Consider the following 13,359-nt stretch of genomic DNA (forward strand, 5'->3'; position numbering starts at 1 on the left):
TCCCCAGCCCTGCTCTGCCTCAGGAAGCCGCCAGCTTCTCTCCTGCTCCCCCACCGAAGCAAGAGTGTGTCTGTTTCCTTCCATTTATACAGCCCCAACGGGGCCCTAATGGTCTGCAGCCCCACCTGTGGCTGCCTGCCACTCAGCCCCCTGGACTGGGAAACTAATTGTAGAATAATTAGTCTCTGGGGGCTGTCTGCCCATGTCTTGCAGACTGCCCTGCGTGGGCCATTCACAGCAGGATCCAGCCAGGCAGCTAACTGGTCGCTGCCGGGTCGGCTGCCTAAGAACTTGCTTGGCCACGTGTACCGGCAGCCTGGCTTTTACTGCCTCGTGTTTGAACTTCACGTGGCGTTTGTGTGCTGGAGACGATGTACCACCAGGGCCGTCCCTGGTGGGGTGGGGGGCCCGAGTCCTGGAGTTGTAAAGTGCTGGGGGGCACTTCCCACAGGCCGCTCAGGCCCCAGGCCCCCCTCCACCCCCTTCCCCACAATCCCACCCCTGCCCCACCTCTTCCCATCAAGCCCCGCCCCCCTCCCGAGTGCACTGTGCCCTCCCTCCCTTCCCGTCTCCTCCAGCACCTCCACAGCGGGAGAGGGAGGAGTGGGCAGTGGGCAGGAGGCGCAGGGTGGGGGTTCTAGTAGGAAGGCTGCCACTGACTGCTCAGGACCCCTCATTTTTTTCCCATGGCTGCCACGGCCCCAGAGTACCCTGTTGGCGTCTGCCTTATCGACGTGTGGGGTTCCCCCAAGATGTGGCCACCCAAATTCGCCATCCCCAAGGGATGGGTCTGTGCACAGTGCATCACGCGGTACATTCACACACAGGCGGCCACAGAGGACTGGTAGAAGCAGCCTCCATCCTCGCACTCGTGCCCACCTCTTACGCCACCCGGGTCACTCTTTGCTGGAGGATGGGCCCCCCAGCTGGATCTCTGGGTCTCAGTTCTCTCCACCCCTGAGCACCCTGGTAGCCAGGATCCACGTGCTCAATCCGCCCCTACTTGAAGGGGCTCCAGTCCTGGGATTTCTTCAGAATTTCCTCTGCAGCGGCTAAGCCAGCACATCACTGGGCTGTGGGACCTTGAGTCCGAACAACTTTTGCGGCTGATGCGGTGTTTCCAGACAACAGAGTCCTTAGCACACCCCATGCATTACCCATGCGCCAGCAATTGTTCTGCAGAACTCCCTCTTAATTGTGTTGACGAGCTCCACTTAAAAAACCAGTCTGCACAATGCCACCCCATGTAATTACGTGGTAAGTAATGACATGTTTCTGTATTTGGCATGTAATTAATTAGGCTGATTGAGTCCAAAGAGCAATTACTATGTAATGTAGGCTGTGATTTAGCAAGTGGAAATAACAATTCCTGAGTTATTACATGACACACTATGAAATAGTTGGCCACCACAGTAGAATTAATAGCTGTATATACCAGGGCTGACTTTGCTTGTTATCATGTAATTAAATGGTTGCCAGTTAGCAAGTAAGTAAAGGAACATCATAATCAACCGGTGTTATGACTTTGGGCATGTCTACATGAGGAAATTATTTCAATATAAATAAAATTGAAATATCAGAGGGGTGGCTGTGTTAGTCTGAATCTGCATAAACAACGAGGAGTCCTGTGGCACCTTATAGACTAACAGATTTATCGGAGCATAAGTTTTCGTGGTCAAAGACCCGCTTCGTCAGATGGAAATTTCCACTACACGCATCTAACAAAGTGAGTCTTTGCCCACGAAAGCTTGTGCTCCAATAAATCTTTTAGTCTATAAGGTGCCACAGGACGTCTCGTTGTTGATGCAAAATTGAAATAATAACTCCTAAAATAACAAAATTGAAATAGTATGTCTCCACTATGGGGGAGCCTCAAAATTAGTCCGAGGCAGGCTCCCTTAATGTGGACGCGCTACCTCAACTTAGAGCCCCAGGAAGCACTGGGGAGTAATTAGTTCAAATTACTCTGGGGAGTAGTTTTTTCGAAATATCACCGCAGTGTCCACACTACAGATATTTAGAAATAGCCATTTTGAAATAAGTGCTATTCCTCGAGGAGAGCAGGTGTACAGATTTTGAAATAACCAGCCTGTTATTTCAAAATAACGGGGTTGGTCGTGTGAACGCTCCGCTTCTTATTTTGAAATAAGGGGAGTTATTTCGAAATAACTCCCTAGTCTAGATCAAGACTTTGTCTTCTCCAGAATCTTGACAGCACATAAGCAATAAACATAGACGCCCTGCCTTGCACTGCAAACATCTGCATTGATTGTTTGTATTCAAATGCATTGGGCCTGCCTTCTGATCTTTTTATGCTACATGAGAGATGTGAACAGAAGTGACAGCAGCAGCTGTATTACATCCACTGAAATTAGACTGTTACTGATGGTTTCTTCAACATCACTCCGCCTGTCTGCCGCACGTTTTCAGCAGCAATAGCTCCATTCGGCACCCTCCGCCCACCCCATATGCTTTACTTCACTGTTGCAGACGTGCTCATTAATAATTGAGACCAAACTTGTTTGGTTTAAAAAATAAAGAACAATTCTCCCCGATCTCATCTCTTGCAGCATGTCCCCCTTTTCACGGCGCTCCTTTGTTGGCCAAATGCAATAGTCGGCGATGGTGTGCAGCCGTCGCAGTGGAAATGGCACCGTCTCAGGCTATGTCTAGACTACAAGCCTCTTTTGAAAGAGAGCGTCTAGACGACAAGCAGATTTTTCGAAAAAGCGAGCCGCTTTTTTGAAAGAGAGTCTAGATGCTCTCTTTCAAAAAAGCACAGTTTGCATTCAAGAGCGCCTTTTTTCTTTTGATTTTCTTTCAAAGGAACACGGCTGCAGTCTAGACGCAGATGAAGGTTTTTTGAAGAAACCCTGTAGTTTAGACACACCCTCAGAGATGTTCAGCCAGTCTCTAGGAAAGGAGGCAAGAAGATGAAAGGACTTGCTGCAGTTTCTTACTAGAACTTCCCCTGGGTTGGTGGCCCACTGAGATAACATATACCTATCTCATAGAGCTGAAAGGGACCTTAAGAGGTCAGTGAGTCCAGTCTGCTACTCTCCTAGCAGGGGGACATACCCAGTTTTGGCCTAGATCCCTAAATGGCTCATTCAAGGATTGAGCTCATAACCTAGGGTTTAGCAAGCCAATGCTTGGGCCACTGAACTATCTAACCCTCCTGTTGCCCTGAGTAATAGATGGTACCAATATTGTTGACTATATATCGAGAAACAGCGCCAGAAGCTTGAAGGCAAAAATCCACTGACTTAAACTTAAATCTACTTTTGGATTCCAGAGACCTACCACCGTGTGTCCTTTAGCTTCTTACGCCTGTTTTACCCGGCCTTTCTCGGATGGATGACAACTCGCCTGTGACAGTAGCCTTAGCAAGGGGGAATGTGTGAGCTGAATACACAGCAGCAGCCCCAGCAGGCATCCTAACAGCCCTCTCTCTCCTCCACCTCACCCTTGCGCCTGAGGCGCTAGAAATTCATTGCTGGCTGTAGCACCGATTCATGACTTCCTTGCTACAATACAACTGCATTGGCTCCACTAGCAGAGGGTTCGCCTCAGGTAAACACAGCCGGCCACCCATGGCTTGGTACTTGGCTTGGCTAGAGGTGTTTAAGTCTCGGCTTGACAAAGCCCTGGCCGGGTTGATTTAGATGGGATTGGTCCTGCCTAGAGCGGGGGGCTGGACTTGACGACCTTCTGAGGTCTCTTCCAGTTCTATGATTCTATGATAAGGGGATGGTTGGATGAAATAACATGATCTTGGTATCTAATTGACCATTCATTACCAGTTGGAAATAGGTCAATGGAGGGATGATAGGAGTTGCTATAGGGAACTTTCTGGGTGTCTGGCTGGTGAGTCTTGCCCACATGCTCAGGGTTTAGCTGATTGCCATATTTGGGGTCGGGAAGGAATTTTCCTCCAGGGTAGATTGGCAGAGGCCCTGGAGGTTTTTCGCCTTCCTCTGTAGCATGGGGCACAGATCACAGCTGAAGGACTCTCTGCATGTTGGGGCCTTCAAAGTATTTGAAGGCTTCAATATTTGAGATATAGGTGAGAGGATTATTCTAGGAGGGGTGGGTGAGATTCTGTGGCCTACACTGTGCAGGGGGTCAGACTAGATGATCATAATGGTCCCTTCTGACCTTAAAGTCTATGAGTCTATGAGAAGCACTAAGTGGGAAGCTGAGGGAAAACCAGCCGTCTGACACATGGATCACACTATAAGGCTACGTCTACACTGGCAGCTTCTTGCGCAAGAACTCTACACTGGCATGTGCTTCTGTGCAAGAGCATCCGTGCCAGTGTAGACGCTCTCTTGCACAAGAAAGCTCTGGTGGCCATTTTAACCATCGGGCTTTCTTGCGCAAGAAATTCATGTTGCCTGTCTACACTGGCTGTGACAGGGTTGCCTCACCCCATCACTCGCTTACAGCGGGAGACGCGGGCACGGACTCTGCTGCGACGGCACGCCCAGAAACTGGGGAAGCGGCGCATCATCAAGACGCGCCAGTAACGGGGGATGAGGTCACTGGCGCGTCAGTGGAGGAGGGCGACGCACCCGGAAGTGGAGGGGAAGGAGCGGGCATCGGCGTGGGGATATATGAGGAGTCTGAGCGGGGAGAAGGGGGGAGAGCGTGGTTGGAAACTGATGGAGGTACCTGGGGGAAGGGAGAGAGTGTGGACCGACGGCGGGGTGGAGAAGGGGGCGTCCGGCCCGTGTCGGGGTTCAGGGACATGTGACAGCAACTGGCCGGAGGGGTGAGTTAGGCCCAGGGAGGGCAGTGGAACCCGTGAGCAGGCGAGTTTAGGGGTAAACCCCCACCTGCTACTATAGGGAGCTAGCTCCTGGTGTTAGGGCCCTGGGCCGGGGTCCGGAGCAAGGGTGGGCCCGGACTCCTCACCCCGCCCGGAGGGGCAATAGTTTACCATACAGTGGCACTCGAGCCGCAGCCACGGGACAACTGCGTGACACTGGCCTCTTGCGCAAGAACAGTTGCGCAAAAGGGCTTATTTCTGAGCGGGAGTGTCAGAGTTCTGGTGCAAGAAGCCCTGATTTCATACATTAGAACGTCAGTTTACTTGCGCAAGGAACACGCGACCAGTGTAGACAGGCAGCAAGTTTTTGCACTAGAGCGTCTGCTTTTGTGCAAGATCGCGCCAGTGTAGATACAGCCTAACTATGTTGGAATCCAGGCATGCCTGCTGGTTGATAGGGCCACGGGCAGCCTTGCTGTGGAAAGTCACTCCTTTTCCCCCCGAGTTTTGGGGGAAACCAGACACATTGGCCTCTCTGAGGTGGGCACACTTAGTTCATACCCCCCGACTGGGGGCACCCACGCTGCTCAGAGGCTGGGGGAGAGCAGCCCTACTGGCATGGCACTGAGAGGTGGACTTCACGACTCGCTGGCCTGGGTAAATACCCTTCTTGTGGCCGTGCTTAGCTGCAAACTTTGCCGGACGCCCTCCCCTTGCTCTAAAACATACACGCAGGCCCCGACTCTTTCCCTTCCCGTCTTCTGCTGGGCAGCGAGCGAGAGCCCCACACTCCTCTGTGGAGAGGCAAAGGACAGAGGGAGGCTGCTGAGGGCTTGGATTAAAGAATCAGGGGGTGGGGATTGTCGCTAGGGGCGCTCTTTGTCTCCCTCTTGTGCCCACACACTCTAGCCCCTAGAACGGCACCACAGGCCCTGGAGTTGCTCCAGACAGTATCGGTGGGTGGGATTATGAGACTGCTCGCCATGACAAAATCCCTGCTCTGGCGGCTCCGGCACCGCAGCCGGGATCCTGTCAGCACTGCCATGCCACTTGGTGGGTCTAACCCAACTCGCCAGGCTGAGTCACAGCAGGAGGGAGCCCTGGCTAGGGAAATACACCTCAGCCACCATCGGCTGGCAAACACAGACCCTCACTCCAGGCCCTCAGTTCAACTCTCTCCTTAGCACCAAGCACTTAGATATGTCTCTAGTTTAAAAAAAAGGGGAAGTTTATTGAACAGCGTTGCAGATAGATTCGAATACAAGTTAAGTACAAGGGTTTGGAAACATAAGGTTGCAGGTAAAAGGAGAACATAAGAATGGCCAGACTGGGTCAGACCAAAGGTCCATCTAGCCCAGTGTCCTGTCTGCCCACAGTGGCCAATGTCAGATGCTGCTGTGGAAGTGAACAGAACAGGGTATCATCAAGAGATCTGTCACCTATTCCAAGCTTCAGACAAACAGAGGCTAGGGGCACCATTCCTACCCATCCTGGCTAATAAGTATTGATGGACCTAACCTCTATGAATTTATCTAGTTCTTTTTTGAACCCTATTAAAGTCCTGGCCTTCACAACATCCTCTGGCAAGGAGTTCCACAGGTCCACTGTGCTTAGCCTAGGTTTATTAACAAGTTCCTTTCCATCTAATAAGGTATTTCTCACCCAATGTTCAACCCCTACTGCGCTTGTCCAGCCCAGAAAGTTGGGATCCTCCTTTTATGAGACAGGCCTGCTGGAAGAGAAATTTCAAGAAATTTCATCTCAAGAAAGATGTGGAGAAATTGGAAAGGGTACAGAGAAGAGCTACAAGACTGATTAAAGGTCTAGAGAACATGACCTATGAAGCCAGGCTTCATGAACTGGGCTTGTTTAGTTTGGAAAAAAGAAGATTAAGGGGGGACATGATAGCGGTTTTCAAATATCTTAAAGGGTGTCACAAGGAGGAAGGAAAAAATTTGTTCCTCTTGGTTTCTGAGGATAGGACAAGGAGTAATGGGCTTAAAGTGCAGCAGGGGAGGTTTAGATTGGACATTAGGAAAAAATTCCTAACTGTCAGGGTGGTCAAATATTGGAATAAATTGCCAAGGGAGGTGGTGGAATCTCCCTCTCTGGAGATATTTAAGAACAGGTTAGATAGACATCTGTCAGGGATAGTGTAGACGGAGCTTGGTCCTGCCTTGAGGGCGGGGGGCTGGACTCGATGACCTCTCGAGGTCCCTTCCAGTCCTATGATTCTATGATTCTAAGAGTGTCTCCTCCCTACTGGAGAATAGCTTGTGCTGTGTCTCCTTCTGCTATGCAGCTACAGCCTGTTGGCTCGTGAGAGGGGTTATTTTGTCTTTTCAATAGCTCCAGCCTGCCTCTGGGTGGGCCAGGAAACAGGGGGCTTGGATGCTGGGTGTTCTCAGGGCTGATGGAATCGGTTCTGAGACCTCCCCCGAATTTCACTTCCAGCCGTGCTGAAACGCAACGGCCTACCTGTGGGGGCGCTCTGCAGTTGGTTCCCATGCAAACCTCGCGCCGTCACCATGACAACCAGCTAGTTCGCCGCGCTCGGCAGAGACCCCGCAACACAGCCTTCAGGGAACCGCTGAGAAGAGGGTCGGCCATGGGGTAAAGTACCGGCCTGGGCGGATCTGCACAGCGCTCACGGTGGGCTCCCCAGTTGCAGCTTCTGGAAAGGAGGTGGAGGAGTGAGTCCTCCTGGTGCCTGCTCTCTTCCCTTTCCCGCATGGAACTCCCACCCAAGCTCCAGCTGCATTTGCACCCTATGATCTGCATATGGGGGGGACCCTTCCAGCCCCTCACACTAGCTCCTCCTTGCACTAGCTTGCTGGAGACTGAGAGGGGACATGATAGCCGTGTTCAAGGACATAAAAGGGTGCTACAAGGAGGGGGAAGAAAAACTGGTTCTCCTTCACTTCTGAGGAGAGGACAAGGCAGAAGGAGCTCACGTTGCAGCAACGACCGTTAAGGTTGGACATTAGGAAAAAAACCCACTTCCCCACAGTCAGCATGGTTCATCACTGGAATAAATAGCGCAGGGAACTATGCAATCTCCATCACCGGAGGTTTTTAAAGAGCAGGTTAGACAAGCACCTGTCGGGGACGGCCTAGATGGTGTGTGGTCCTGCCAGGAGTATGCGAGACTGGCCTAGGTGATTTCTTGAGTTCCCTTGCTGCCCTACAGTTCTGATTCTATACTTGTGTTCCTCACCGACACACAGGCCTCCTCCTTCCCAGGGCCACAGTCGAACATAGGCGGTCCCCAGCTGGTCTCAAGGGCTATGTCTAGACGACATGTTTTTTTTCGAAAACGTAGCCTTTTTTAGAAAAAACTTCACTTGCGTCTAGATGGCCACGGCATTCTTTCGAAATTAAATCGAAAGAACGCGGCATTTTTTTCGTCAGCGGTAAACCTCATTTTACGAGGAAGAACACCTTTTTTTTTTTTTTTTCTGAAAGAGCTCTTTCGAAAAAAGGCGTTCTTGAATACAAACAGGGCTTTTTTGAAAGAAAACAGCCAGATTGGCTGGGTGCTCTCTTTCAAAAAAGCGGATTTTTTTAAAAAAATGGTAGCTGTCTAGACAATCTCTTTAGAAACAAGTGTGTAGTCTATATGTACCCTACGTGTCTGCTGTACAGGAAATTCTGTCACTACAGGTAAAGACCATGGCTTGATAAATGCCCCCAGCGACTGTACAGGGACACCCAAAGGTGCTCAGGTGGACACACATGCAGCGTTCTCTCATAAAAGTCATTTATTAGAACAGCAAACACTTGTCTTTAGTACAGCAGTTGTATGCAGTTATGATTGCAGTACAGTGTAAACTACATGGTACAAGTCACTAGAAATCTAATAAGCATCATGAACATCATAAAGAACTGGGAATGTAACGACTATGAAAAACGAGTCCACAGTGGCCCGGCAACTGAGTCTCATAAGAAATTAAACAAATAATCGCTCAGCGTTGTCCCGCAACACAGCTTCTTCTGTAGCCGAGATAAACGAATCCGTTGAAATGAACAAGATAGCACCCATTCAATAAATTAGGAAAACTGAATACTAGAACAACAATATAACAAAAAAAGAATATTCTAAATAGAATGGTAAGCACTAAAAGTAAATGGTTATCTATTTACACAAGGTCTTTTCGCTGGAACATTATTTCAGTAGCTTCCCCTCCCTCCCTACCCCCAGTTCCATTAATTACGTTTTTCTTTTTTTATCAACAAACTCAATTGCTTGGCAGATTGGCAAATAGTTAGGCAACAAAACAGAACTTTTCTCCAGCCCCGGAAATTAATCTACAGAGTGTCATCAACTGAAGGAAAGCATACTAACATGCAGCATGCGGTCTCCTCATGACAGAAACGGTAAACGTTAACGTCCTGGCATTTTAAACACAGTGATCATCATCTGTCATGTTTCCATGTGACATTTGTCTGAATTACCAGAAAGTTGAGCTTGTGAATGGCAGCAGAATGTAACTCTGGTTGATGTGAGGCACAGGTAGGCGTAGCAACAAGCATGTTTATTCCTGAGAATGTGAACGCCATGAACCCTTTCCTTGTCTCCCTCTGCTCTCTCCTGATCCCCACGCGACGCTCCCCTCGGAACAGAATGACTCCTCTCTACGAAAAGAAGGACACTGTTGGGTGTTTTTTTTTTAAGGCTAGGTTGTCGCTGTTGCTATAAAAAAATAAATGCTAATATCAAAAGGGCCGCCAGCCGGCCCTGTGAGATATGGCAGCACCATGTCCGATGGCACCATTATGTAGAGCGCAGTTTATAAAGCCACGGCGTGGGCGCAAGTGGTCGCAGCAAGTTGCCTCGCAAATCCGCACTGTCTTGCAGTGCGTGGGGACAGGAGGGTGGTTAACAGCACGGTCCGCCGACTGAGCTAAACCGAAAAGCCTTTGGACATGAGACATTATAGAACCAGAGCTGTTCAATTAACATCAAATTATTCTGTGGAAACCAAGTGACCGTCACCTCAGAAATGTAATTATCTTCTCAAGTTTCCTATCCATCTTCATTACAGTGGTCTGATGAAGCCCTGGCATATCGCTCAGAATTTAAAAGTAGTATCTTTGGACCAAAACCTGCCCCAGGATGCATGAAAGTGGTTCTCCCTGACTTCTGTGCGAGCCACATCCATGCATGAGGGAAGAATTTTTGACCCTGCCTGCCATCATAGATATGACTATCCCCTAATACTTGATGCATTCCACCTGGCTCTGTATAGACTAACTGGTAATCCAAGACCAATGTCTACAAAGATGCTTGAGGGTACTGCACAAGAAAGGCCACAGGGAAAGAAACATCACTGGAGGCAATTTGACTGGCATCAGCAAATGTATGCCCACAAAGGCCCCCCCCACACCAGTCTCTCCTGGCTTCTTTATACAGCATCTTTTGTCTGATGCATAACTCAGTCAAAAGCTATTGGAAGGGTTTCACTTGCGAGGTTAGCAGCTAAGCTGGTCAACAGCAACCACAGGGTGATGAGGAAATGATAAACCCACGTTTAAAAATAATACCAAACCAAATCAATGGCCCAAACCGAAAAGCTGGCACAGAGGGAACATCTCAGGCTACCTAGGTACTTTATCAGCCAAAAGAGCTAAACAGCAAAGCAAACACGCACAGTACGGTGCTGGAGACGCCAAGCGGGTTTGCCGTGCGGTCGTGGAGTTCAAAGACTGGAGAAGGCCAGTTCCTTCTCTTCTTGCGTGTGTTGTTTGTTTTGGTGTCCCCTGGTTTCCAGTTACCAGCTGAGCAAAGATTTCCCGGCTCCTAGGAGGTCTCGTCTCGACAAGGCAAAGCAGCTCCCCCTGAGAAAAGGCAGCTGGCTTCAGCAGTCTCATTACTGCATGGCTCCCCTGGGCGTGTAGAATTCGGGCACCGGCAAACCGGTGTGGAGCGTCACCTGTAACGACAGCACTGTTACCAGGGAGCAGTCTCTAGACCGCCACCCGTAGGGCTACATCCTGACTTCACAGGCGTGAGCCAGGGGTCGAAACACCACGTGCAAGCAGCGCCGTGTGCCACTGGCCATCGGCTCGGGCTTACAAGAGTGCCCTGGCAGCTGTGCAGGGCTGTGGCAGAGCAGCACTGCTTGGAGCGGGCTTTGCACCTGCAGTGACCACGGGAGAGGAGTTGCACAGGGTGCTTGGTGGCATGGGGGGTGGCTGAAGGTAGGGCTAGTAGCCCCGCCCACAACCCCGCCCCTCTACCTAGGCCCCACCCCCACAGGAGCCAAGCACCCCCATTTCCAAATAACCAAAGGGCGATGAAGTGGGCAGGCCAAACCCAGTCTCGGTGAAAGAGTCTGCTGAGTGAATGAAACAATAAAGCCCCGAAGAGGACAATAAAGAGGCTGGGAGAAGGGAGGGGAAAATAAAACAATTAGACTAAAAATACCAGGCTAGCTCCGAGCAAGATAAACATTAAATGGTCTTTGCTGCGGAGACAGAGTTTGTGAATGGTCCAGAGTGCAAGAGAGCCTGTGTTTAGAACGGCCGTGTGTGGAACACGACACAGCACATGCCCCACACCGTGGTAACACACAACTGGGAGCCGGAGGAGAATAACGAGGGCGAATCCTGGAGGATGTTGAGAAACCGAGTTGCCAAGCTCCACTGAGCCAAAGGCAGGGCCAATCCTGTTCTCCTTCCATCCACGGGGGAGCAGAAGCCCAAGGAACAAGCCACGTGTTGTCCAAAGGCATATCTTCGTGACAACGGCTCACCAGTGACCAGCGACATTACGTTTACTCTTCCAAGCCGCCCAGTTGCACAAAGGTTCACACTCCTGCTAGCAGCTGCTAGAGTGTTTTTTTTTACCCCGTCGAGAGCACTCTTGTGGATAAGATTGGTGGTAAACACACAGAAAGACAGTGCTCCAGAGATAGGAGTTCCCCATCTGGTTGAGATCTTTTGTACGCTGCTCTCGTGAAACCTCTTTCTCCATGTCGCGTGGTACCCGACAAAGCACATACCTGCACGTTCCTGTTCAGACTGACAGCAGGGAAGAACAGGCCCTCCATGTTCTCAAAAGCCACAGGGCCTTGCTGATCTTCGTTGATGGAAAATGTGAGGGTCCTTCTGGTTAAGTCAAGGAGCACTCCCACGGTAGCCCCTTTTGTTATTCCCCCTTCGGTTCTGTTGGGGAAAGAGGAAGTCAGAGGATGTGCATCACTTAATGCTACAGAATTGCTACGGAATGGCCTCCCCAAAATGCACAAAATAGGGCCCCGATACATGGCAGTCTCCAGTGAAACAGGTTTCCGGGGGTAGCCAGGTTCGTCTGCGTCTGCAAAAACAACGAGGAGCCCTGTGGCATCTTAGGGTACATCTACACTAGCTCGTTAGTTCGATCTAGGTAGGGTAATGAGGGCAAGTGGAGTTGCAAATGAAGCCCGGGATTGAAATATACCGGGCTTCATTTGCATGTTCCCGGGTGCCGCCATTTTTAAATCCCCCTTAGTCCGAACTCCGTGCAAGCGGCTACATGCGGCACAGACTAGGTAGTTCGAATTAAAGATCCTAATTCAAACTACTGTTACTCCTCATTCCAGGACCTTTAATTCGAACTACCTAGTCTGTGCCACATGTAGCCGCGGGCACGGAGTTCGGACTAAGGGGGATTTAAAAATGGCGGTGCCCGGGAACATGCAAATGAAGCCCGGGATATTTAAATCCCGGGCTTCATTTGCAACTCCACTTGCCCTCATTACCCTACCTAGCTCGAACTAATGAGCTAGTGTAGATGTACCCTTAGGGTATGTCTACACTACCCCCCTAGTTCGAACTAGGGGGGTAGTGTAGACATACCCTTAGATACTAACAGATTTATTTGGCATCAGCTTTGGTGGGTAAAACTTACTTTGTCAGATGCATCTGGCAAAAAACCACTGCATCAGGTGCATCTGACAAAGTGGTTTTTGTCCACTTATACCCAAATAAATCTGTTAGGCCTTGTCTTCACTCCACGGAAGATCGATGTTGCCATGATTGATCTTCCGGAGTTTGATTTAGCAAGTCTAGTTAAGAGCCACTAAATCAAACTCAGAAGGCACCCCTGCCAGAAACCAGTACTCCTGCTCTTGCGAGGAGTAAGGGAAGCTGACAAGAGTGTTTGCTCCTGTCGGCCTCTGGCTATGGGGACACTGCTAAACTTGACTTAAGGTAAGCCAACTCCAGCTACGTATTCTACTTAGCTGGTGTTGTGTACCTTAAGCTGAGCTTCCAGGTCTAGTGTAGTCCTAGCCTTCATCTTTAAGGTACCACAGGAGTGCACGTTGTTTTTCCAGTGAACCAGTGCAGTCACAAAACCCTTCAAGCGATAAATACAGGTGTAAATACTGCACAATATTGTACTTTAGTGAAAATGGGCCAAATTCTGCCCCTTGGATACACACATGGGGCTTCCATTATTTGCAATGGAAGCAGGGGCAGGCAGGTGTGTTTAAGGCTGGAATTGCATCTATAGACAATCGCACTGTTCGCAGAGACCTGAGGAAAGACCAACTTCTCTGAATTTTTAAAACCGTGGCTCAGCCATTCGTAAGGAGCCATGTGGG

At 49.9% G+C, this 13,359-nt stretch overlaps 1 protein-coding gene across 5 annotated transcripts in view; it reads right to left on the reverse strand.

Moving 5' to 3' along the window:
- Positions 1-8,514: 8,514 nt before the first annotated feature.
- TRIM9 (tripartite motif containing 9) overlaps positions 8,515-13,359 on the reverse strand; it is a 129,824-nt gene continuing 124,979 nt past the window's right edge. For all 5 annotated transcript variants that reach the window (XM_075926184.2, XM_075926183.2, XM_025181313.3 and 2 more), the window contains 2 exons: positions 11,776-11,938; positions 8,515-10,704 (listed from right to left, as the gene is read on the reverse strand). In XM_075926184.2, the coding sequence (XP_075782299.2) occupies positions 10,642-10,704; positions 11,776-11,938 (226 nt within the window). In that variant the 3' untranslated portion in view covers positions 8,515-10,641. The remainder of the gene's footprint in view (positions 10,705-11,775; positions 11,939-13,359) is intronic.

Source organism: Pelodiscus sinensis, chromosome 5 (genome assembly GCF_052426305.1).
Source record: "Pelodiscus sinensis isolate ZL-2025 chromosome 5, ASM5242630v1, whole genome shotgun sequence".
In the NCBI taxonomy this organism is placed as follows: Eukaryota; Metazoa; Chordata; order Testudines; family Trionychidae; genus Pelodiscus; species Pelodiscus sinensis.